Genomic DNA, 25927 nt, shown 5'->3' with positions numbered 1-25927 from the left:
TAATGCCACTATCACAGTTGTATCTGAACAACTTGGCTAGCATGACAGCACACTCTGATACACATGTTTTTTAACACAGCTACTAGAAATATTGTCAGGGCTCAAAGCCTTTTCTGTGACTAGTGTACAGTAATTTCATAGGATGTGGAGTGAATTAGCTGGATGCTGATGGAAGCCTTCCTCATACATGAGAGTGGCCATTAAAAACAGTGCACTTTTTGACTCTATGCTCCCAGTGGGCAAGCTTTCCTGTTAGATCAATGCATTTGGAAAGCTTTTTAAAAGTTAGTATATCACAGGGTATAGGAAGGACCAAGGGTTTAGAGAGTTTCACAATGACAACAGCAGTACAGAATGTATTTATTTGTGATGATCAAAAATAATACATGGTAGGAAGCATCCATTCTCCTCAGATAGTTTCATAAACAGAGATCTATTCCATATGATAATACTTTGCATTCATTATGACCTACAATATCCATTATTAATTTCTTTGAAAAAATATTGTTAAGCATAAATACTCATTGGTCAGAATTCAAAGTCCAAAAAAGGGGTAAGAAGGTACAATTGAAAACCTAGATTATACTCTTCCTTGTGACAAGCTTTACATCCTAATAGATGTAAAGTTACATCTACAATTGTGAGAATCTTCATTAAAAAGCTATGCTTCATTTTATGAAATAATTTATGTACTTGGACTTTCATTTTGATGATGTGAGGGCAATTCTCCCATTATGATATTAGTGCATTTACATTTTTGCAGAAAAATCTCTTTCCAATATTTTAGTGGAAGCATTAAGATGTCATTTTGAACAGACTAATAATACTTAACAAATTAGTGATCAAAGGAATTTTGTGATCACACAGCATGATTTCATTCCAATGTTTGCCCTGTAGCAATAAATTTTAAACAGCAATTCTCACAAACCAAAATCTGATCTTTTATAAAACAAAGATAAAATAAGCATGTTAAAATATAAAATTCATTGTAACAGCAAATACTTAAGTTGATTTGGAAATGGCTACTTTAAGTGGATTAATAATGCACTGTGCGTTATGAGCAACAAAGTCATTTATGTGAAAGCCTTATGCTTGCTATTTTAATGATCACATTGCTCAGTTTATGAGACAATTTTCATATCAACCATTCGTTGCTAATACCACACAATGCAATTTCAATTCCCAAGTGTTTATTAGTATATACATCTTTCACCTTACATGATTGATAATATATTCCAGATGTAGCTAGTTGTAGGATTGAAGAATGTTGTGATAAAATACGAAATACATCTATTTTTACAGTTGGAAGTATGTCTGAAAAGTAGCAAACTTTGTGAAAAATAATTATAATTACATCAGATGGATATGACAAACAATAATAAGGTATAAATAAAATGGAGTATCTTCTTCATTGTTTTTCTTACAATAAATATATGGTATGAGTATGTACAATATAAACACAACAGGGTTGAAATTCCTCTTAGTATACTGAGAATGTGTTAAGTAAGAGTTAAGTCCTCTATTTGTTACCATGGATTCATAGGAGAACACAATCTTAGTCAGTCAGGGTTATGGAAGAATGGATTACTGTTAATGCACAATGGAAAAGCCCATCAGAGGAAATTTGCAATAATGATGCTGAGGCATTTGTGAATCATCTAAATAGGCACTTAAGGGGCTTAAATAGCACACAGTGGCAATCCAACTGTGCAGTATACGATTTGCAGCATTCATCCAGAGAAGATGAGGTCTTGAAGTCCTGTTTACTTAAGACGCCCTGGAGATTATTATAGATTGTTAGAGGGTACAGCAAAGCACCATCTCCTGGCCATAACAATAACTTACAAATAAACAGTGCAGAGCAAGCATGGAAGGCAACCAGACAGGACTAGACTTTCACAGAATCAAGCCGACTCCATAGACAATTAGAAATCGCATACAGGGCCCAGATGTGGACGTTCCACCCCCCTTTTCAATGGATCCCATTTTTGCCGATAGGGGTAAGGGGGTGGGGCATGAATCACATAGGTGGAATACCCAAAGTCAGCAGGGCCATGCGAAATTAGTGCCGAGTTCAAACATATCTCATTTTCCCTGTTCCAAGTGCCTTAATCCACAGTGTGAGAGTCACAAATTTAAGGAGATGTAAACACTTTAAGGGTGGGTAGGGTCTATTTAAGTGTCATGGCCTGAAGTTATTAAAATCACCAGATCTTTAAAAATAAAAAAAGATTGAAGCTGTCAGTTAATTAAAAAAAGCTTTGATTGACAGACTATCTGGTGTAGATTAGAAAAAAAAATACCATCTGCTCCTGCAGTTTCAATAATTGTTGATACTTCCCAAGAGCTATTATTACAGCTGAGGTCATTAAAAATGCTTGTTTATCTCAACCAGGGGACAGTTGCAGCGGCGGGGGGTTTGGGGGGTGGCGGGGAGTGTTGGGCAGGAGAGAGGAGATGGATGGAGGCACTGAGTTCACATATTGATTAATAGTTTAAAAGAAGCTATTAAAGGATTAGATGACTTGATGTGGTTAATGAATAGAAGTTTGTTTTTATAACAGATTGAAAACTTGAGGGGCTTTAAAATCTTTGAATGGGTTTTGTGAATGAGAGTTTTTTCCCCACATCAAGTGTGAGTGGGTGAGGGTTCTATTAGATTCTTAGAAGTTTAATTTTTATTCATCCACCACATGGCTGAAGTCTCTGGATATGGGCTGAGTGGCTATGGAGGTGGCATGGGAGCAAGCTGTGGCATGGAGGGTGGGTGGGAGCATGAGTTAGGCGGGTGCATAGGGATATGAGTTGGCATGGGGGCATGAGTTGACATGGAGTGGGCATGGGGAGCGTGAGTGGGGGGGTTTGAGGGATGAGGGCTGGAGAGCCTAACTGCTTCTAAAACAACTGGGATGAATTCCCAGAGAACCAAAGTGGGCCTTCTAAACAGCCTGCCTCGGCACTCGTCCACCCCCGTAGATAACTACGATCTGCTTCTGGGTTGGTGGGCTCAACTCTATCCCATCCTTGCCTCCCCAGTGAAAAAATTGCATGTAACTGGGCCCTTTAAACCAAGGTGGATCAGCTGAGTCGTCTGCCTTGGTAGTGAAGTTCTGGCCCACAGGGTCTATCAACCCCCGGCCCACTGCACATGGAAGGATAAATGCAAGATATGCAAACAACTCTTAATGTGAATTACCCAATTCAGGCTCAATGGATATGAAATGACTTTGCAACTGTATGCTAAATTAGTTTTGCAAAGAGTACTGCAAACCTACATTTATCAATTAATGCCATGAAATTAGAAAGCTAATAAAACCAACAACCACTAGTATTACAACAGGCAATATGAAAGAAATGTTTGAAATTGCACCTCAGAATAAAAATGATAAGGACTAGAATTTGTTTCTGTGATTCTGGTTGAGGGATAAATCAAGGATTATGGGGAAGATATTTGCGAGAACTCCCCCGTTCTTCTTCCATAGGATCTTTTAGGTCCACCTGAGAGGGCAGACATTAGTTTAACATCTTATCTGAAAGATGGCAACTCCAACAGCGCAGCAATCCTCAAGCACAGCACTAGAGTGTCAGCTTGGACAATGCGCTCAAGTTTCTGGAGCGGGACTGGAACCCTCAGAGGCAAGAGCACCATCTGCTGTGCCACAAATGAGAATGACTGATACCACTATATACACCAAGAACTGACAGCGCAAATACAGTTAGCTATGCCATCTAGGTAACAACCTGTATAATGCTATGTGCAGTATCCAGACTGTGGTGTAGTGCACCATTTGATTACACAAGGACCTAGCATTCAATAAATACCGTGATTCTCCTTGCAAAAGAAAACAGGTGAATGAGTACCAGGCCTGCAGATTGGTTACTCCACTTTAAGGAAACCATCATGGGGATTGCAGGCTGGAAAACCACTGATGATCTGAACAATGTACAAACTAAAGGAAGCAATTTCAGTTTATACAATTATGTTTGATTACTTAAACTCCAGCAATAAGTTTGACACTTAGCTGTTAAAAACAATAGAAGTTCCACTGTGAAACATAGCACCTACTAACATTGCCCAATTGGGTGCTATGCAAGAATATAGGGTTTGAGATAAAGCAGAAAAATTAATTCTGTGAAGCACATTCCTTTGAAGTGTGGTATCCCATAGGGTGTTCAGGACTTGTGCATTTACCCTTATGTCACCACTTTACACAGAAATACCAATCCCTGGAGGACAAACCTCTACAAACTTCCCTATTGAACTCTCCATCACCAACAAAACTAGGAACAGTGAACTTCAGCATGGGGCAGGGTTAATCATGAATGTATGTTGATGGCTCCAAAAACAAGGTTGTTTGTTACTGGGTGGAGATCCAACAGGACAAATGGTACTACAGTGTTGCTTTGGGATTCTGATCTCATGGAGCTAGCTATGAAATAAAGGATACTGCATGAGTAGGGATGTGTATCCTTGACTCTTGCCTCTTTGCAAAACACCATGGAAGCTGGTCAGGGTATAAATGGTAAGTCTACACTGTGAAATGTAAAGAGTGCCATCAACAGCAAGCAACATTAATGGCATCTGCTGGGAAACCGCCAAGCACTTTAAGATCACCCCACATGAATGCTGTTGTTGAGAGGTGTGTCCACAAGGTTGCCTTCAATACACTTACAGCCACAATCAGCACAACCATATTGAAGGGATTCTGAGATCTTGCACAATTCAATGGTGTATTCTCACACAGAGCTATGGATACCGTCAGGACTTGGTCCCCAAACAGTGACACATACCCAGTAGCACAGGTTTAGATGGATGATTTTCATGTTGTTGTTGGTCGTTTAGCATCATGTGCCCATAGACCAGTGGTGGAAATCCCTGAAAACATATAGCAGGACATTGCTGGAACAAATGTAGGAGTCTTTGGGTCACTTTCACAGAGGTAGCAGAGGTCACAGTGCACATGAAATACAAAATCGTAGCAAAATGGCACACCATCATTTTTACGTCTGCAATGTAACATATTTAAACGAAAATATTTTAAGAATCACAGCCAAAACTTGGACAAGGCTGCCTTAAAACGAAGGCATCACGAGTACTCCCTAGATTGATTGCCTGTGATCACATTTTTACCCCTTTCTGCTCATTAGCCCAATATTATTTGATACAGGGGCACAAATGGAGATATGAGCATAGCCAATGGAACCTTGTGGTAGGAGATGCTCCATGTTTGTTAAGAATAGGTTAGCTGCTGATGCTGCATCCTGCTGAGTGCATTTACATGGTGAAACAGGCTACCTTGGACCTCTTTAATTCACTGGTGAACTGCAAAACTGGCTAATCTAGTGGGTAACTGAAAGAATTTTGTAATATAGACGATTAGGGCTGTGTAACTTTCACTGGTATTGAATTGTGGATCTTGTTCCGTGATTGGAGGCCTAATTCTATGAGATGACACAGGCTATATAGTGTATCTATTGAACTTAACCACTAGTAATCTTCAACAGGTGCAGGTAACTGGCTTGTTTGCAGTACTGACACTGCAATACAAAGTTGTGGTGCCCTGCACCCCATGCCCTCTAACCTCCAAGGGCATTCTCTCCTGATCGTCCTCCAACATGCCTATCAATGTCACACTGGATGCTGCATTGTGCACAGAAACACTCCTCCTTCACTAGTTCTTTATGATATCTCCTGTTCTGTACCCTGCTGAAAGTCTACTGGCACTCTGCTGTTTTAACACCAGCTTTTACTGGGTATAATTAAAAGGTTGTGCACATGATGTCCAACCTGAAACAAGCCCCTTTAATTATGCCTTAATGAGCCCTTGGAAGTGAAAGATTTTGAGCCCCAGATCTGTGCATTAACACATGACAACAAATCAGACATGAGTAAGAGGAAGAAGTGAATGGATGTTTTGTTAGCACTAAAGCATCAAATGACTGCATTAGCGCTCACATGGCAAAGGCACTATAATGCCCAGAGGAATTTTTGCCCCAATGTCTTGTTCTTCTCTGCTTATAACTTCATTATTCATTATAAACTACCATCCGAGGAGAAGTTTCGAAAACACTGTATTATCTTGATTGTCTCCTTTTTGTTTGGCACCTTCTTCTGAAGCTGCAAACAAAAGCATAAAAATATTTCAATGCTGAATTGCATAAATAAAAATAAATGAACACAAAGCTATCAAAGTTTCTTAAACACAATACTACGTAACATGGAAGAGTACAGCCATGAGTTAATATGGAGTACAGTTCACTGCAGGTATTCAGGCAGAAGGTAAAATGAAGGAGGGGCAATTTTGACATTAGAATAAATCAGCCAATATTGATCAGCTGTCCTGTATACATCTCCCTTGATTTTCATATCCAACTTAAATACATCATGAAAGATCTATAATTGGAGGTTCACCACAGCATATCATTTGCATTTTCAATATACCATTGATAGCAACCAGAGCAATTCTTTTCCGTAAGCACGGATAAAAATTCGCCAACCTGAAACATGGACCCTGGTTTTCTCTCCACTGATTCTGCCAGACCTGCTGAGTATATTCAGCATTTTCTGTTTTTATTCTTTTCCACTAATGATTGCTGCACTATAGTATCTTAAAATATCAAATATGGATTTGGGAATACTTAAGTCAAAGTTTCTTTATTTTCATTAGTATCTATCTGCAAGAGATAGTTTTCTATAAGCTAAGGAACATTTAAGCATTCCATGGGGATAGAAATTAGCTGAGATTTTTTCATCTTTGATGCCTGCCTCTCTCATGAGGTGTCCACGTTGACCAAGGGGTTTGAGATGATTAAAAATATGCACGATGAATTTGGCTGTGGGTGCAATGGCTGCACAGATTAGGTAGAGGCCAGCCTACTGCTAAAAGAATCTGCTTTGTACCCATTTCACATCTGACAAATGGGAGCATAGCACACCAGCTGCTATACCACAATATCTCCAAATACATATGAAATGTCAAATTTTTCATGTACAAAACTGCAGCACAATTTTCAAATTTATGCTTATAAGCCAAGACAATTACTAAATATGTTTAACTTACAGTTGCATCTACCATAGTGGGCAACACCAATGGATTTTCCCAATAAACACGTAGCACGTCTCAAGTGGCACACACTATGATAGGTAATACCATTGTTCCCACAAAGTGCTTGCTCAGATGACAACGGTTCTGGACATGGCATCACTCTACACATCACGCAGTGTGCGCTGTGAGTTTGGTCTATTACACACATGGAGGTACCAGGGCATAAAACCTGTGTGCAAGACTCTGGAAGACATATGTAATATGTGATGTTAAGTACTGCAAGCAAAAAACTAACAAAAATGCTACATTCTGCTTCACTGAATTAGAACTTATAATGGATACAGCTCAGAATAAGGTGTATCTTGGTAAATTATAATTTGCATTGCTCACTGAATATCAATATTACCATAAAAGGCTGATAATGCCTTAAAGTATTTTTTTTTTCCAATTATGTTAACAGTAGCATAAAAATTAGAATTTGAAAGCCAATTTCAGGGCTAGCAAGCTGGATCCCAATACATGGGAAAAAACCAACATCCTTGGACAGCCACAAATGGAGACATCTCTGTCATTAAGTGATTTTAACTTTTGAAGACAACAGAGTCAAGTGCCTTCAGGACAAGAAAGTATGGCGCAAAACCAATGCCTCCATCCATCCCTCCAACATTGCAAATGCTGCATATGAAGTCAATTGGTTATGCAAATCAAAACTTGGCCTAACGTTACACATGAGCTGATACAAACCTAGACTGTAAACTGATCTTTTTTCTTTTGTTTTAAATTTGCAGAACACTTACTTATCTGTCGAAAAGACAAGAGAATCCATAACAGTAACATCATAAAATATATATACTGTTAACAAAAAGAATTGGCATCACTTCAGTGTTCATTCTATATGGGAAAGGTCAGTTCACTTCTATGAATTTCAGATATAGATTATGACATGTTACAGCAACAGCTTTTCATTACATTAGCAGCTGGGGGAGAGATGTTAAAATGACAGTAACATAAATTTATGAACAATTTTTATTGTTTAGTATTTCATTCAATTTTAATTGATTTATTAACCAACTTACTAAAATATGCTTTCCATTCGCAATGCTGTAGATAAACCGATCCAAATGTTACTCATCAATAAAGAACTCAGTCAATGATTTACTCTGCATTTACAAAAGTTTCATATTACAATGACACTTATATTTATTTAGCTTTTACAGCAAAAAAACTGCTTTTTTAATGCTTGACTGGCTAGTCTATTTCGCTACAAATCTGTATCATAAATTAAACAACCCAGTCGACGCCTGATAACTCAACATAATTTGTGTTGCAAAATAGTATTATCTAGTCGCACAAATTAATTAACTTAAATAACTAATTAAGTTATTAATTAACTTAATAGGAAAATCATAAATTAGTGTAAAAAAATCAAGTTTAGGTTATCAAATTAAGTGACTTTCAGTTAATTGTTATTCTATTTATTACCAAACATAATTCCATCACTTATTTGCAAAAAGTGGCAGCATGGTCGTAATGAAGTCTCAGGTACAAAAATCACATTAGATGCACATGTTGCAGCGTGACCCCAAATCTCATACACCCAGCAATATTACTTTATTCAACTGTTATGTCAGAAACCTGTGCATATGAGCACATTGTTTTTGAGCTGAATTGAACTGTAAACAAAAGTTTGTATTACACTCTAAGCTCTGTTTGGAACCAAGTCATTTCTAAATTTCAGAATTTTCTGGATTATATAATGACATTAGAATGCCTAACCAAAGTGCAAGAAGCAGAAAACACCATAGATATAAATATTTACCTGAAACATAGAACAATGATAAAACATTATAAAGTAGTAATAAAAATTGTTTTATTGATCCAAATAATGTATCTTCTATGTTACTGCTTCCAAAGTACTACACTAAAATGATATCATATGTTCTTGGGACTGCTCGAAAAATTTACAGACAACTTTGTTTCCAAACAATATATTTTCAGACTGGAGAGATCACAGTGATATATATATTTGTACCATATTGCATTTTAAAATGCTCCTGTTTGACAGACCATCGGATGTCACCACTGCAAAAGCATGTTATTTTTCAAATAATAAAACTATAATCATTTTATTGCCTTTTATGAACAATATCCAGAACCTTAAGTCAACAGTTCAGAAAAAGAATAAAAACCCAGAATTTAGATGCACTGCAGGAACTCACCAAGGCTCCTTAGACAGCACCTTCCAAACTCACGATCACTACCATCTAGAAGGACAAGGGCAGCAGATAGTTGGGAACACTATCACTGGAAGTTCCCCTCCAAGTCACTCACCATCCTGACTTGAAAACATATTGCGGTTCCTTCATTGTCGCTGGGTCAAAATCCTGGAACTCCCTCCCTAATAGCACTGTAGGTGTACCTACACCACATGGCTGCAGCGGTTCAAGAAGGCAGCTCACCACCACCTTCTTAAGTGCTTCTAGGGATGGGCAATAAATGCTGACCCAGCCAGCGCAGCCCACATCCCGAGAATGAATTTTAAAAAATGGTATTTTGACAGGAGTTATTTTTATCTGTAGATATATGCCCATAATATTAATGATTACAACAATTCATGTGTCTGTGTCTGATATGTTGTGTTGCTTGATAAGAAGTGATCTTCTGTCAAAAAAATGTAGGGCTCTGTGTGCCAGCCTTATGCCCAGTTATTGCAAGAACATAAATTGAAAAAAAGATTTCTCAGAGGACACAATCACTCCGCTGCTGCCACAGTTTTCCTCTTATCATTTGATACAGCTCTTTTCTTAAACAACATAGCAAAACTTTTCTCTGTGCACTAAATGCAAAAAAAAATCATGTCATTATACCGAGGTGATTAGGGAATACCATCAACAGAAACAGGGCAGGAGCTGAGGAAATGACCTAAAATAGTGAGAGAAAACAGCTAAAATTTGGAGGAAAAATGAAATAAAAAACCTACTTTTGCATTCTCCTTGATACTGTACTTCTAACTCTGGCAGTCCTCTGCACTTTGCCAAAAGGAGACCACATTCATCTTTGTAGACTTTACCATCAGTTCCACACACAGGTACCTTCTTTGTGACATTTGAACAGTCAGGCGCACAGATGCACATTGGTTTATTTTGCTTATTCATTTTGCAAATCTTCCCAGGTCCACAGTCCACACCCTCACAAGTTTCTGGAGTGACAGACAAAAAAAAAAGTAATAATACTGGTGTGTCAACTTAACAATGGTGTAGAATATTGAACAGCAACACTGCCCATTTTCAACTACCTGTCATTTCATGAACAAAAATAGCCCAATGGTGTTTCTTCTTCCAGAGATCCAAGTTGATAAATATGGATTATATCTTTTTCTCTTGCATAAAACTGGCCAATCATGATATTTTGAAAACATTGCCGGTTTTATCAGGTGATAGCGTCTGTGCATGAATGGCTGGTTGATTACCTGCACATTTATGCAATAGTTTTGGGCCCCGGGGTAGTATGATATAATTGGTATAGTAAGACCGATCTTTTTACAGAACTGTTTTCAACAAGATATCTGAGAGGGCACAATCACTCTGCTGCTGCCACAGCTTTCTCTTCAGATTTCAGAAAAACACAAAAATAAATGAAAGTTCTGCATTTTATTATGTAATCATGTATTTAATGGTGTATATATACTTAACAAAAGGTGACTGTTACCCCAATCAATATGATGCCATATAATTCTAATACCACAAGCCATTTTTGCACAATTGCTCACAAATTTATGTCTTGAAAAATTAATATAATTCAACATGTACATTCCTTTATAAGGAAGCAGCCTTAGCTTCATCACAAATGCACACTGTTGTTCGGAGTAACTTGTGTTGACATTGGCAGAACCTTTGGAAGCAATTATTAGTGAAATTGAAATAAAAGTGCTTATGCTACAACTGGACTTTGAAGCTGTGAATTCTGAAACAAAATATTACCTTGAAGTTACTGCCAATACTGGCAGCCTGAACATAATGACATAACTTTGTTCCCAGTGTAGCTCATTTTCCGATACAGTTTGTTCTGGCAATTGAGAACACTACAAATGTCACTCATTTTCTGTACTATAGTACAGCAATAGCTGAAAGGATTTTATGTTTATTCCAATGCTGTCTTGGCTGGCCTCCCACATTCCACCCTCTGTAAACTTGAGCTCATCCAAATCTCTGCTGCCTTTATCCTAACTCATACAAACATTCACCATCATCCCTGTGCTCACTGACCTACACTGGTTCCTGGTTTGCTAAGATCCCAATTTAAAATTTCTCATCCTAGTGCTCAACTTCATCTGTGGTCATGCCCCTCCCTATCTCTGCAAATTCCTCCAGCCCTACAAACACCTCCAAGATCACTGTGCTCCTCCAATTCTAGCCTCTCGAGCATCCCTAATTTTCATCACTCCACCATTGCCAGTCATGTCTTCAACTACCCGGGACCTAGGTTCTGGAATTCCCTCCCTAAACCTTTCCTCCTTTAAGTCACTCCTTGTATGACCAAGCTTTTGGTCACTTTTCCTAATATCCCTTTATGTGGTTCCTTGTCAAATTTTGCCTGTTAATTTTACTCATTCATGTCTGCATTTATTCCTAATTGCCCTGCTCAGAGGGCATTTAAGAGTCAACCACATTGCTGTGGTCTGGAGGCACATGTAGGCCAGGCCAGGTAAGGGCAGCAGATCTCCTTCCCTATAGGGCATTAGTGAACCAGACAGGTTTTTATGGTTTCGTGGTCATCAGACTTTTAATTCCAGATTTTTATTGAATTCAAATTTCACCATCTGAGTGGGCATTTCACCCAGGTCCCCACAGAATTACCTGGGTCTTCTGGAATACTAGTCCAGTGGCAATACCACTATGCCATCGCTTCCCCCATTGCATCTGTGAAGAACCTTGGATTGCTTTTCCTATGTTAAAAGTGCTACATAAATGTGAGTTGTTGTTTAAGATATGTAATGCACTACCAAAGCTAAAATGCACTTTGACAGAAATGAATGTGCCACTGCACTCAGCAATCAGAAAAACACATGGCAGCCACTATTCAACAAAGGTGGGTGCAACTCACAAAAGTTTTCAGTATGAACTATCTATTCACATCAATTAATATAATTAATAATAAATGACCATACTGATCCAACTCTTTAAAAAATATACATCAGTAATTTATCATCGCATCTTAAATAATAAGGCGAAAATGTTTGGAAGATCCTGCTATTGAAACTGTAGCAGGTGTCGTTTGTATTAAAACAACAGAGCAAGAAATGAATCAAGGACTATAACTGGCAGCATCGGCGGAGAAGAAGTTCTGTTGAAGGGTCATGAGGACTCGAAACGTCAACTCTTTTCTTCTCCGCCAATGCTGCCAGACCTGCTGAGTTTTTCCAGGTAATTCTGTTTTTGTCAAGGACTATAACTATTTGCTCAGTCCAAAACTGGAGGGAATTTGGGGCTTATACCTGATGCCAGCTACAAATGGATAGAGGCATGAATGGAACTGCTCATGTTCAAGGAGAGCATTTTCAAAATGCGGCATCTGAAAATCAAACTTTTGCTGTCAGGGTTTCAGAAATAATAAAATTAAAAGAAAAAAAAAATCAGAGGCACTCACCTCCTGAACTAGACTGTTCAAAACCAGATGGGTGACATCGTACAAAGAGTTGAGCATTATAAATAGGTTCATTTAACAAAGATGACTCAAAGAGATGTTCTGGGCTGGTATTAATATACACCTGAAGAATTTGTAAGTAATCAATATGGGGTATTCATGAATTTACTGAGGAAATTAACTATATTATACAGTAGGGCAAGCCTTTTGGTTGTAATTTGCTTGGAATTTTGAAAAGAAATCTATAAAACTTAATATTTGGTTCTTTGAAGAAAATTAAAGTTCATAGAATTAATTAGTTGAACTGAAAGCTGATTTGACAATAGAAAATATGGTGATACATGGAAAAAGATCTGTATGTGGGTCATTAACTGGTAAAGTTTCAGGGGAACTCATGAAGGTATAATCATTACTGATTCACTGGAAGTATCTAATCATCGTGAAGCTATTTTTTAAAAGAGTAATTAATCACCTGGTATGGAGTCCAAGGTCATTAAACTATAAATTAACAGTACACTTTTTGGGCAGTCTAGAGCCGAAATGTTTTCACAGCGCAAAATACTCATTAGACTTGAGTACAGATGGGACAGAGGATTATCATGGCCCTGATTCTCTGATCTGCACTTGTTGCCAGTGATGGTCCAAGATAGGAGAGGAACCTTTGCAATTTCAGCTCTGCTACGTTCAAAGAGCATTGATGCATTGACTGGGATTTAGAGATAAGTAAGGAGGATAATTCAAAAAGTCAGAAGTCTTTAAGATAGTTATCTTTGTTGTCAAGTTTGATGGAACATTTTAAAAATGCCGAGTCATGAGCTTTAAGCAAGAGTAAGCAAGCTGTAAATAAGGATTATCAACAGCGAATGAAAAGATACGAGTACAAAATTAGCATTTTCAACTTAAAAATGATATCCCCTCCCACCAGCATATGGAGCTAATATACTGATCAGATCTCTTTTTTTTTTAAAAAGTGAGATATATACTTGTTTAAGGACAAGACTAAAGCTCTTATAAGAAAATAAGAGATCACTAAATGATCTATGAACCCTAATGGTTCCTGAGCAGCTGGGACTGCAGAACTGTAATATTATGGAAAACAATCTATTGAAGACGAGTTATGCAGGTTGTAAGGTAGTGAGCTACTCTAGAAATCTACACAAGTACCTCTAGAGGAATTCAAAACCTTGGGAGAACCTTCCTTTTGGAGATCAAATACTTTCAGTGAACTACATGATAGGGAAAATTGTATAGAATTTGCAAGAAAAGGTTTTGAGGGGGGCCCAAAATAATCTTTTTTTCCATCTGTGTTTCCTTATTTGTTATGCATATTTGGAATTTATGAGGAGTAACAGATTTTATTCTGTTTCCAGCAGTATTGTGGTACAGGGGTTCTAATTTCTTATCTTTTGTAATACACCAAAGTAACCAATAAAGATTACATATCCCTGAAAAACCTAAGGTATAGGAACGTCATTTGTGTCAAGATTCCTACAGTAAATGTGAACCTAGGGTATTACTACTTCTTTGAAGACATTGGGTTGTAATTGTATAAACCATCTTGCAATGACTTATATTAAGCCGGTCGTTCTCATTATTTGAAACAACAGTAAATTGCGAAAGCTTCAGATGTCTTTCATATTCTATTCTTCTTTTCATTGGCTAAGGCAACCCACTTCTTCCATTGCTTTTTACAGCCAGCAGATTGTGTTCTGGGTTGCTTACGTAATGAAGGGCCCTTTATATGTAGCCAGGCCATTAGCCTGACCAGTTGGGATCAGCTAGATCTGATGTGGTTGGGGACAGTATGGGGGGTGGGGTGGGGGGAAAGGTCACAATTCCACTCACAAGTACCGTACTGGGTGTTAGGTCAGTATTCACAGGTCAGATCACTAGTATGGTACTTGCTGGGGGTAAATGAGGGCCTTTCATGTTACTACAATATAACTTATGTTATGATATAGTGTACTTGCCTACTTCTTTGGGTAAGTGTTATTTAAGCTCACAGAGAGTTTATTAAACTTTGCCTTTGAAATTAATTGTTAAAAATGTGTGGGAAAATTCTCTGGTGGCCTAGTGGTTTGATGCTGGTACTTTTAAAAGGAAGGATGAAATCTTCTCAATAAAACCCCTATTACTATATTTTACAAGAACCATATGACAATAGCAGTGTGCACAGAACTTAACTCACTACAGATGCAGCCTCCAAGCAACCCTTAGATCAAACAACTTGCCCTGGAGTTCTGATCAAACAGTATTTGGTTCTAATATTTACTCAACTTCACTGCGCTTTAAGAAAAACAACTTCGCTAAAGTAAAAATATTGTAACAGCACTCCTGATGACATACCCATTGAGGCAAATACACCATTTGCACACCTCACTATAAAAACAAACTATAGTCTCATTTTGTCAGCAGGCAGTTCTTGAAGTGATAAAAATGGTAAATGGTTAGTGATGTGCCAAGGTAAGCAATGTGCTGATGAAGTTATTTGCAAAGAATTTTGTAAAGGATGGGATATGCCCTCAGTATCCTAAGACAAATTTCTAGGAAAATAAAGTTTACACAGAGAAAATTGTAGAAATGAGGGATCTGTCAAGGTTTCAGAAGATTCTGGCCCCTGCAGCGCAATACAGAGATGAGGCAATTTCATCTGTGGAATCTGTGAATCGGCTCCAAGGGCAGCATTTTTATGATTAATATTCCACCCAAAAATGATACCAAAAGGACAAAATAAATTAGTGCTACATTAGAAGACAAAAGTGAAGACTTTTGATAGATGATTTGTTGTCATGAAACGTGATATACTACTGTACCATGTTTTAAAACTTGGCAAAAAAAAATTCTTATTCCTGCCGCTTTATCTCATGTTATTACACCCAGTTCTACTTAAGATATACACTGGAATGAAAGTGGCTTTTTAACTTTTAGAATGCTGATATCATCGTAAATGTATCTTATAGTTTGGCTATTCGCAGAAGATTCTCCCAAATCTCATGCCACTAACTCAAAAACATATATTCTTATGTATACATTTCTTCATTAAATGGTGATTCAGACCCAGGCAAGAACTTGGAACTAGACTCCAATACCTTCTGAGACAATTTTCTACACTTACTGTCAATTAGAGGGAAACCATTTTCAAAATCAAATTAGCTGCTAGTATAAGTTGATTATTTTTATAAAATAATATTTATCTGCCTGTTTGTCTCTCAAGTTGGTGGCCTGCTCTTCACCACATTTTTTTAAAGTGCGTCCTTGTGGTTCTTCGCATTTTTTGATGGTTGATGGAGAGCACACCTGCCCTTTTTTGGAGGAGAACATAAAAGTGTGATGCTAATTTAGAAAATAGGTCCTCAAATGTATTTTCCACCTTTTGTAACTTTTAATACTGGTTAGGCCAAGTATTCAGCAGTCTCTTATGGGAGTAAGGACCCTATTTTTTATCTGGCAATTGGTGTCAACGTAAGCAATCACATCCTTGAATAGCCTGAGAAGGCAGCAGTATTTAAGCAAAAAGACATTTCCAGCCAAAGGCTGCCCGCAACACCATGCTGTGGCAGATCTCCGAGGCTTGCTGCATCTAAATTTCAGCCCCAGGCATGGGTCACCCCTTATAACTGACCTCAAGTCAGCAAGGTTGGCCAGAACCAGATGTACCTCCAAGGTTTCCTCTAAGGTGCATGCATACACAGTCACTCGGAAGGTACTGTACAAGCTGCTCACAAGTTAACCCACTTAAAAGGTAACGTGCATGCATGGCTGTGAAAAAAAAGTGTACAGGCCACACACAACAAAAGGAAATTAGAGGGAATGTCATATGACTCCATGGCAATGGCCATTGTAGTCAGGTACGTCCCAATAAACATGGGTGGGGCTAAGGAGCCATTATAAATTGATAGTCATATTAGATTTTAATATCAATCCATTTCTAAATATTGTACCCCAACATGCTATTACAGCTATCCCTGATCTATCACAGGTGCTACTACTCATCCTTGTTTTCAAATCCCTCCATGACATCACCTTTCCTACATCTCATTTCCTATGGCCCTGCAACCCTTCAAGGTATCTGGGGTTGTCCAATTCTGGCCTCTTGTGCATCCCCGTTTATAATTACTCCTCAATTGGTGGCTTTGCCTGCAGTTGCCTTGGCCCCAGGCTCTGGAATAACCTTCCTACACCACTTCACCTCGCTACCTCCCATTCCTCCTTTAAGACACTCCTTAAAATCTACATCTTTGATCAAGCTTTTGGTCATCTGACCCAATATCTCCTAATGTGGCTTGGTGTCATACTTTGTTTTATAATGCTCCTGTGCAGCACCTTGGGCTGTTTTATTGTATCTATATATCACCTTTAACGTAAGTTGCTGTTGTTCTATACTTACTGTGGCATGGGTAGCAATTGATTCCGCCAAGAATTATAAGTTTTAAAATGTCACTCTCTGGTATATCCTGACTTGTCCATGCAGCTTGAGCACTTCCGCTACTGCAGCACTCCTCTCGATCAATCCGGGTCATGGATAAAGCCTGGCATTTGCCACTTTTTCCTTGCTGTAGCCAACACACCCCAGCTGAAGGAATCATAAATGGAGAGGACATGGATAAGAAACATCAAAAACATCTGCTTTCACTGATGTTTTTTTTTACATATAATTACATTTCTTACAATTTGTAATATTGCATCTTGCCTCTGCCATTACATTGAAGCTCTCTCCTCCTTAATTAACAATTCTAAAAATCAACAACAGCAGTTATGAAGCTGCACCACAACACTTCCTTTACATTGCATACCAGAGCACCAATGTGCTGTGCTGCTGTGTAGCCCGTTTAAAGAAATATTTTAGTGATAGAAAATATTACAAGTCCTTTTTCATTCTGAAATATTTCAAGTTGAGTAGCATATTATGAATATGTCATTAATCATGGTAGAAAAATTGAGCTTCTACATTTTTCAAAGTTTTTGAATTTTTATTTATTCATTCATGGGATCTCAGCATCGCTGAAAAGGTCAGCATTTATTGTTCATTCTTAATTCCCCTGAGAAGATGGTGGTGCAGCTGCCTTTTTGAACCATGGCAGTCCATCTAGTGTATGCACACCCACAGTGCTGTTGGGAAGGGAGTTCCAAGATTTTCACCCAGTGACATTGAAGGCACAACAAAATGGTTCCAAGTCAGAATGGTTTGTGACTTGGAGGGGAGCTTGCAGATGGCGGTGTTGCTGTACACCTGCTGCCATTGTGCTTCTAGGTGGTAGTGGTTGCAGGTTTGGAAAGTCGAAGGAGCCTTGGCGAGTTGCTGCAGTGCATCTTGTAAATAGTACACACTCCAGTCACTGTGCATTAATGAGGGAGGGTGTAAGTATTTAAAGCGGTGGACGGGGTGCCGATCAAGCGGGCTGCTTTGTCCTAGATGGCTTTGAGCTTCGTGAATGTAGTTGGTGCTGGACTTATTCAGGCAAATGGAGAGTATTCCATCACACTCCTGACTTGTGCCTTGTAGATCGTGAACAGGCTTTGGGGAGTCAGTAGATAAGCTACTTGACACAGAGTTCCCAGGCTCTGAACTGCTTTTATAGCTACAGTATTTATACGGCTGGTCCAGTTCAGTTTCCAGGTTGTTGATGGTGGTGGACTCGGTGATGCTGTTGAATGTCAGTAGGAGATGGTTAGATTCTTGCTCTTGTTGAAGATGGTCGTTGCATGGCATTTGTGTGGTGTGAGTGTTACTTTCCACCTATCAACTCATGTCCAAATATTGTCCAAGTCTTGCTGCATGTGAGCATGGACTGCTTCAATATCTGAGGTGTTGCGACTGGTACTGAACATGTTTGTCCATGTTTGGACCAAGGCTGCAATGAGGTCTGGAGCTGACCGTCCCTGGCAAAATCTGCTGCTGCTGCTGAAATGTAACTCATCTCTTAATGTGTAAAAATTGCAGCAAATAAGTGACACAGCACTGCTAATCTTCTTAATTTGTGATTTTCTGAGACACGGAAATCATTATTAGCACAATTCCTGAATGCACAACAATCTTCTGAAGAAAAATGCAGATTGTACATGACTGTAGTAACAGAGCTTTTGATAAAGGTTTTCAGCTGGATTTCATTAAAAAAGGTGACTAATACAGGGAAAGCATTACAGTTTGATATGTTTTTTTTAAAAATACCAACTTAAGATTTAAATGCATCTTTAACTCCTTTACCTATGAAATTCACTCTTGCTCCCAAACTAAATAGAAAATTATCTCTCTCTGAAAATATTCCTATTATATATGTCACTAACTTACTCCTAAAAAGAATGTATTTTATTCATCTCCCTTAAATAAAATTCTATAACTGAATAGGTCACACTTTTCAAAACATATGTTTTGTAAGGTGCTGTGCCTTTACTTCAATTTTTAAATATATTTTAGTTAAAATGCAGAAAGTGTTTTCTCTCACCAAGATTGAAAATGGAAGGTGAGAAATGATATGGCTATGGAATAGTAGCAAATGTCTGGATTCAGAAATGAATGAAATAAAAATACCTCTAATGGCTGGGACTGCATTCTCAGAACAATTAACTTTTGTGGATTAATGGATAGCGGCAGGGATGACTTTATTGAACCAGTATATTGGAAAGATGTGACTATCACTGAGATGACACTTGTTATCTGAATCATTATACCAGGCAAGCTTGATTGCCCCATTGATAGTAACTTCGGGACCATTAACAAGTGGTTTGCTGGCATAGGACTCTTTCACTAAAAAAAGATGTATTAAGACCCATTGGCATTTTCTGAGCCATTAGTGTCCTACTTTGCCATAGCAAATGAGTTAATGGGGTGTTGTGAGCATTCACCTGCCACATAACCCACTATCAGAGACTGTTGCTCAAAAATTACTAGAAAGAACAACTGGATTTCAGATGTTTCTTTTGCTTTGCAACAGTTTATAGTGTGTTGTCTAAGTTTGGTAATGGTATTTTCCAGTACATTTCTGCTTCTCTGTATTATTACAACTTTAAGTGAATGTTACCAAGTAGTTTTAGTCTAGATGCACTTGTCTGGAAATAGATTATTTTTCACCTTTGGAAAAAATGGAGAATGTGGAAGCATACCGTGTATCCCTTAATAACGTACAATGATTGTGACTTATATGTTAAAACTGGACATGCCAGCCCATATGCACTATGATTAAAAAAGCAGGGGTTATTAGTGTACAAGAGAATTGGGCTGCTTATGAAAAGTGCTAACCAGCCATGAACACAGATAAAAAAAGTGTTGGAAGAAAGAATAACCAGTGAAATCCCCTTCATCAGCTGCACAAGGATGAAAATCAGTGAAGGTGATAAATGCAAATAATCTTCTAACTGCACTGATGAAAGCATTATGTTTAGGCAAATACTTCCATGGAGTACAGAAAGCTATCCTGTCCCCTTCAATTCAATCTCTAAATCAAATATGAACTTAGAATCCTACAACATGAGATGGAAGAGAGGTCAACTGCAGAAAATAGCCTTTCATTGACACAGAATATTCATTGGGTGCTGCATTAATTCATTTTTTGAACAGCTAGGAGCTACTATAAGCACAGCAAATTCCTCGCAGTCTCCTACTTCCTCCTAATATTCTAAGACCTGATAGTCATTTTTACTAACTTTGCAAGGGTTGCAAAAGACTGAGTTCTGATCCCACGCCTGGTCCTTAACTAAAAAAAAACCTATTCTTGTAGCTGGTGACTTGACACTGAATGAATCAAAAGGACACAGCGCTTCAAAGTGAAGCTTTGACACTTGAAGATTCTTTAGAAGATTGCACTGATGGCATTGTAAAGTAATTGGTACTGCAACTGTCCCAACTGTTACTTTAAAGATCATAGAGTTGGTTACAAATTATTTGCATTTTCTTTGAATTGGTTCATAGATTTTTTGATGTGGCTCTTCTAGTTACTGTGTCAAAAAATATCAAATATTTAAATAGTACATTTTTATTTCCTAGAAGAAAATAATATCATGTGAAAAAACACACAGGAGATTTAACTTTATTTCATTTTTCATTTCTTTTTTCTATTAAAAAAACTAAGAAAAATGGCACGTTACAACTTCAACATGATTGCAATTCCAAACACTTTACCTTTTGATCATCTCATCCAATTTTGGTCAAATACTCCTACCCATTGCTCACTGGTCAGTGTAGGATGATGTCGCTTCAGCCTATATATTATTACTTCCAGCTGATACTGAGTCATTGAACTACAGAATATTCCCTTCAAAAGTGAATGCATTTGAATTAAACATAGTGGTGCTCAACATCACTGAACGCCACTGTGACAAAGGTGATTAGAAATAAAACTCTCTCAGCCTTTCAGTGTCAGCAGTTATTCTGAAACAAATGCTTCCAACTTCTAAGATTATGCAGTTTTTTTACTTTAATATGTTGAAGGTAGGACCTGTGCTCAATTTGTAATACTAATAGCTACACTGAGAACAGTGTGAAGAGCCTGAACCCAGTTATACTGCCCCAATAATACTGCTCCCTGGCCAGGTTCTGTGCAGGAGCATTTAAGCATATACACTAAATTCTGTTCATTGACTGTGACATAATCAGCGCACTATGACTGCAACGTAGCCACAAAATACACTGCAGTAACTCGACAAGGCTTCTTCGGCAGCACTTTGCAAACTCTACTGCCTTAGAAGAACAAAGTGGGGAGCTGCTTGGGAACATGACCGTCTGCAAGTTCCCATCCAAGTCACACATCATAACCTGGAAAAAAAAATGTTACTTCATTGTCGCTGGGTTAAAATCCTGGAACTCCCTGCCTAACAGCACTGTAGGGGTACCTTCACCACATGGACTGCAGCAATTCAAGATGGTGGTCACCCAACACCTTCCCAAGGACAATAAATGCAGACCTTACCAGTAGCATCCACAACCAATGAATAGGGTGACCAACCATCCCTTCTTTTACGCGATCGTCCTGCTTCTGAGTCCACTGTCCTGGGTTGCAGCATTCTGCCGGGACGCTGTTTGTCCTGTAATTTGGACCTTTAAATTTCTCCCATGCGCAGTACCTGCTTCCCACCACCCACCCCCTTTTGTGCTGTAAAATACCAAGCAGGACACCCCTCCAACCCCGTTCTTACAGCTCGGGCAGCACACGCTCCACCACCACCACCACCACCTGCACATTGCAAGCTGTCCCTTAATTTTCTGCACAAGAGTTGGTCACCCATGAATGAACAAAAGTCAGTGTCAAATTTAAACATATTCAACTTCCTCTTTTTTAGACTGTACCAAAAAGCAAACGCCAAAAAAAAAAATTCTTTCAGGGGATGTGGGCAGCACTGCCAAGGCCAGCATTTATTGACCATCCCTAATCACCCTGAGCGGTGGTAGCCACCACCTTGAACCGCTGCAGTCCATGTGGTGTAGGTGCACCCACACTGCTGTTGAAGGGGGAGTTCCAAGATTTTGATCCAAGGATGGTGGATGAACTGCGATATAGTTCCAAGTTAGGATGGCGAGCTTGGAGGGAAGCTTGCAGGTGATGCTGTCCCCCATGTGTCTGCTGCCCTTACTCTTTCAGGTGCACTTGTAAATACATTTGTGAGGTGACCATTTCTCTTGGCACAGCCATGTTTTTATTCTCCCTGCTATTGAAATCGCCCAGAGTATTGGCATTTAGAATTGGTGCTTCTAAATGCACAGCTCCGTAGGAGTGGAATTATAGAGCACAAAAGATCAAATTGTATGTTCCATCTGTGGGAGGATGATCCACAAAATGTTTTATATCGGGGGTAGTGGTACAATCAAAGAATGCTTTTGTGCGTTTGCGGGAAATGCTCGCTATGCATTCGGCGCTGCCAACTTGCATTTTGAGGACTTTTCTGGTGAAACAATTGTAGAAGCGGATTCACGTTGCGCTTGGAGTCACTGACTTGCTTTTCCACCTTCGGACCAACGCCGCCCCTCATTCACACCAAAAAACCCCTGACTCTATCAAATCCCAGCGACAACACCCCCCACCCCCCAAAAACCAGCTAAAAAATGTGCATCCTTGCTGACGGGATTGACGCAGCCGGAAACTTTAGTGTGAAACCGAGTCCCCAAGGAGTCTAAACGTGTTGCAAAACCAACCGCATCTTATTTTATACCTCATTGCCTCGACACCCAGTTTACGGAGAGTGTCGGACTCCACTTATGTCCTTTCCTCTCAGTGTGTTTACTTAATAAAAAAAAAACACACAAATGTGTATCCTTTAAAATTACTAGGAAACTTCAGTTAATCCGCTTTCGTGATAGATAGCGGTTTCTCCTTTTCTGGGAGAGGAATACCCCTGAGTGTCTAATTCCTATTTCCTGCCTTCTTAGCCTAAGGCTGCTTATTGAGGTCCCGGAGACTCGTGACCTGAAGAGTCAACAGTGGGAGGCTGTACGCTTGCTGTGACCCGCCCTGTCTGTACAGCACCTTTCATGTCACGTCAACATTGTTAACAAAGCTTGGAGGGTGCCTGGGGTTCACATAGACGGTCACCCACCCCCAGCCACAAGCCTTTACCATCCCTTCCGGTTCCAGCCCCTGTATTTTCTCAAATATTACTGGCTCCCTTTTAAGAGTCGTTGCGTTTTAAAGAGACGAATGTGAAGAGGTGAGAGAGAACTGCAGATCTGTCCCAGTTCTGTCACTTAATGTTACTTTTGCCATCTAACTCTCAGCTTTCACTATCTTCAGTAGCACAGCGCTTTATTTCGCCCAGGGGTACTCGCTTTTCAAAAGAAAATATATATCTCCGTATCCTTGTAAAATCTCTCCCGGTTCTTCCAAGGATTCCTATCACTTTTACACCCTGGGCTTCATCTGCACTTTCATCCAACCTCAACAGAGGAAACAAAACCAGCGAGCGAGCGAGCCTGGTTCCACTAAATCATCACTTCCTAAACCATTAATCAATAGCCTTCAACCTCCCACCGTCACCACCCCCTCCAAAAACACATAACAACGGTCTGGACTTTCTTCAGACGCCCATCAACATGCACTTTCCTCCATGAGTTGGGTAATGTACGAAGTTTTTTTTTGTTCTTTTTAATAGTTCTATAACCCTGCTTTAGCGTTTGATTGATGAGTATTATTGGGGATTAAAAAAAATACTACCAATATGATAAGTTTTAAAACTCAGATGATTTTGCAGTCCATGTCCAAATGCAGCAAGACCTGGACAATATCCTGGCTTGGGCTGACAAGTGGCAAGAAACATTTGCACCACACAAGTGCCAGACAATGACCATCTCCAACAAGAGAGAATCTAACCCTCGTCCCTTGACATTCAATGGCATTACCAACGTTGAATCCACCACTATCAACATCCTGTGGGTCACCATTGACCAGAAACTGAACTGGACTAGCCATATAAATACTGTGGCTACCAAGAGCAGGTCAGAGGCTATGAATCCTGTGGCGAGTGACTCACCTCCTGACTCCCCAAAGCCTGTCCGCAATCTACAAGGCACAAGCCAGGAGTGTGATGGAATACTCTCCAATTGCCTGGATGAGTGCAGCTCCCACAACACTCATGAAACTTGACACCATCCAGGACATAGCAGCCGCAAGATTGGCATCCCATCCGCAAACATTCACTCCCTCCTCCACCACCGATGAACAGTAGCAGCAGTGTGTACCATCTACAAGATGTACTACAGAAACTCACCAAGGCTCCTTAGACAGCACCTTCCAAACCCACGATCATATAGAAGGACAAGGGCAGCAGATAGATGGGAACACAACCACCTGGAAGTTCCCCTCCAAGTCACTCACCATCCTGACTTGGAAATTTTTTTATCTATTCCTTCACTGTCACTGGGTCAAAGTCCTGGAACTCCCTTCCTAACAACACTATGGGTGTGTTTGCAGCACAGGGGCTGCAGCGGTTCAAGAAGGTAGCTCACCACTATCTTCTCAAGGGCAATTAGGGATGGGCAATAAATGCTGGCCCAGCCAGCGACGCCCACATCCTGTAAGTGAATTTTTTAAAATCACCCTAGAAATACACAGCAGATCAGACAGCATCTGAAAATGGGGCAGGTTTAACCGAGGCGGAGTTGCTTAATGAGCATGGAGAGAGCCCATCATAAAATTTTCCCTTAGATGCTGCACATCCTGCTGGCCTTCTGTTGGTTCGATGTAACAATTTACTATTCATTTCATTGAAAAATGTTTTTACACTTGTGCAGCTGCTGGTTAATGTAGATTTAATCACTCCGCAGCACAAGTTGTCACTGAACGCTTTGAAATACACCGTGAACTTATTTTAACCCGTCAACTTGATCGAACTTTTGTTAACAATTTTGCACTTTCTGTTGCATCTGACATTATCATTTGTCCATGTCACCTACCGCCCACCGCGATCCCAACTCTACTTCCAACAAGCTTTGCTTATTTCAGAAAGCGATAAGTTAACTTTGCGCGACCGTTTAAGAATTAAGACGCGTTTATGATCAACCTGCAGTTGAACGAGCTCTGAAGCAAACGATTTATTTAAGTAAACAATTTCGCTTCTTACCATAAGAGGGATTGCCGCCGATGAAATGACACAGGATTGCAAATATGAATGGTGTCGTGAACACGTTCTTAGTTAACAAACGCATGGTGACAGAGAGAGAGAGCGGAAAAAGCAAAACAAACAAAAAAAATCAAATCGCAAGCCTGGAACTTTTTTTGTACACGATTGGATCTCACTTCACACAATGAATGTGGGCTGCGATTTCACAACTGATCCTTAAATAATTCGACTTGGTGGGCGGATAGAGCAGACGCGTCTTCGGGTGGGCGGGTTAACAGCAGCCAGTGAGGTGAGAGGCAAAGCAATGTTTTTTTTCCCTGTCTGTAAACTTTCATCTTATCACAAACCGCGCCCAGCAACTGATCCTGCCTTGGATTTCAACCAAAACAAGCCCAGTCTCCTGCCAGCATCCAAGTAACGAGGCCACTTTTACTATGCTCTGACTATTAGTCATTATTTCCTATAAATCAAACTCCGAGGGACAAACGTTGACTGCTACTCACTCATGCCTACCCCTATTATTTTCCGATGCTCATACATGATTTCCCGATTCTCTCTTTGGCTGTATTTGAGGAATCTATAAAAGCAGATTTCGCTCTTCGTGTGGCTCTGTATAGTGAGAGGATATCTTTAAAATTTACGTACTGCAATTTCAAGCAGCGGACAAGGTTAGGAGCCACGATAATAAGTTGCAG

The 25927-nt window shown here is 39.4% G+C and overlaps 1 protein-coding gene across 1 annotated transcript; it reads right to left on the bottom strand.

The window, feature by feature from the left end:
* Positions 1-353: 353 nt before the first annotated feature.
* On the bottom strand, positions 354-25377 carry fstl3 (follistatin-like 3 (secreted glycoprotein)). Its single transcript, XM_041204614.1, has 5 exons — positions 25233-25377; positions 17077-17262; positions 10027-10245; positions 7062-7289; positions 354-6118 (listed from the first exon to the last, which is right to left on the bottom strand). Exons 1-5 carry the CDS (start codon positions 25315-25317, stop codon positions 6042-6044), a joined length of 795 nt encoding a protein of 264 aa, XP_041060548.1. The 5' UTR covers positions 25318-25377; the 3' UTR covers positions 354-6041.
* Positions 25378-25927: the final 550 nt, after the last annotated feature.

This window comes from Carcharodon carcharias, chromosome 14 (genome assembly GCF_017639515.1).
Source record: "Carcharodon carcharias isolate sCarCar2 chromosome 14, sCarCar2.pri, whole genome shotgun sequence".
NCBI classification, from domain to species: domain Eukaryota; kingdom Metazoa; phylum Chordata; class Chondrichthyes; order Lamniformes; family Lamnidae; genus Carcharodon; species Carcharodon carcharias.
The sequence above is the reverse complement of the archived record's forward strand: the minus strand, read 5'-3'. Positions and strand labels throughout refer to the sequence as shown.

Excerpts from the sequence above, each read along its gene's own strand:
- fstl3 (XM_041204614.1), bottom strand. The coding sequence starts at position 25,317 with ATGCGTTTGTTAACTAAGAACGTGTTCACGACACCATTCATATTTGCA. Across the intron at positions 17,263-25,232 it reads CGGCGGCAATCCCTCTTATG|CTGGGGTGTGTTGGCTACAG; the intron begins GTAAGAAGCGAA and ends TGATTCCTTCAG. Across the intron at positions 7,290-10,026 it reads GTATCAAGGAGAATGCAAAA|AGTCTTGCACACAGGTTTTA; the intron begins GTAGGTTTTTTA and ends TATGTCTTCCAG.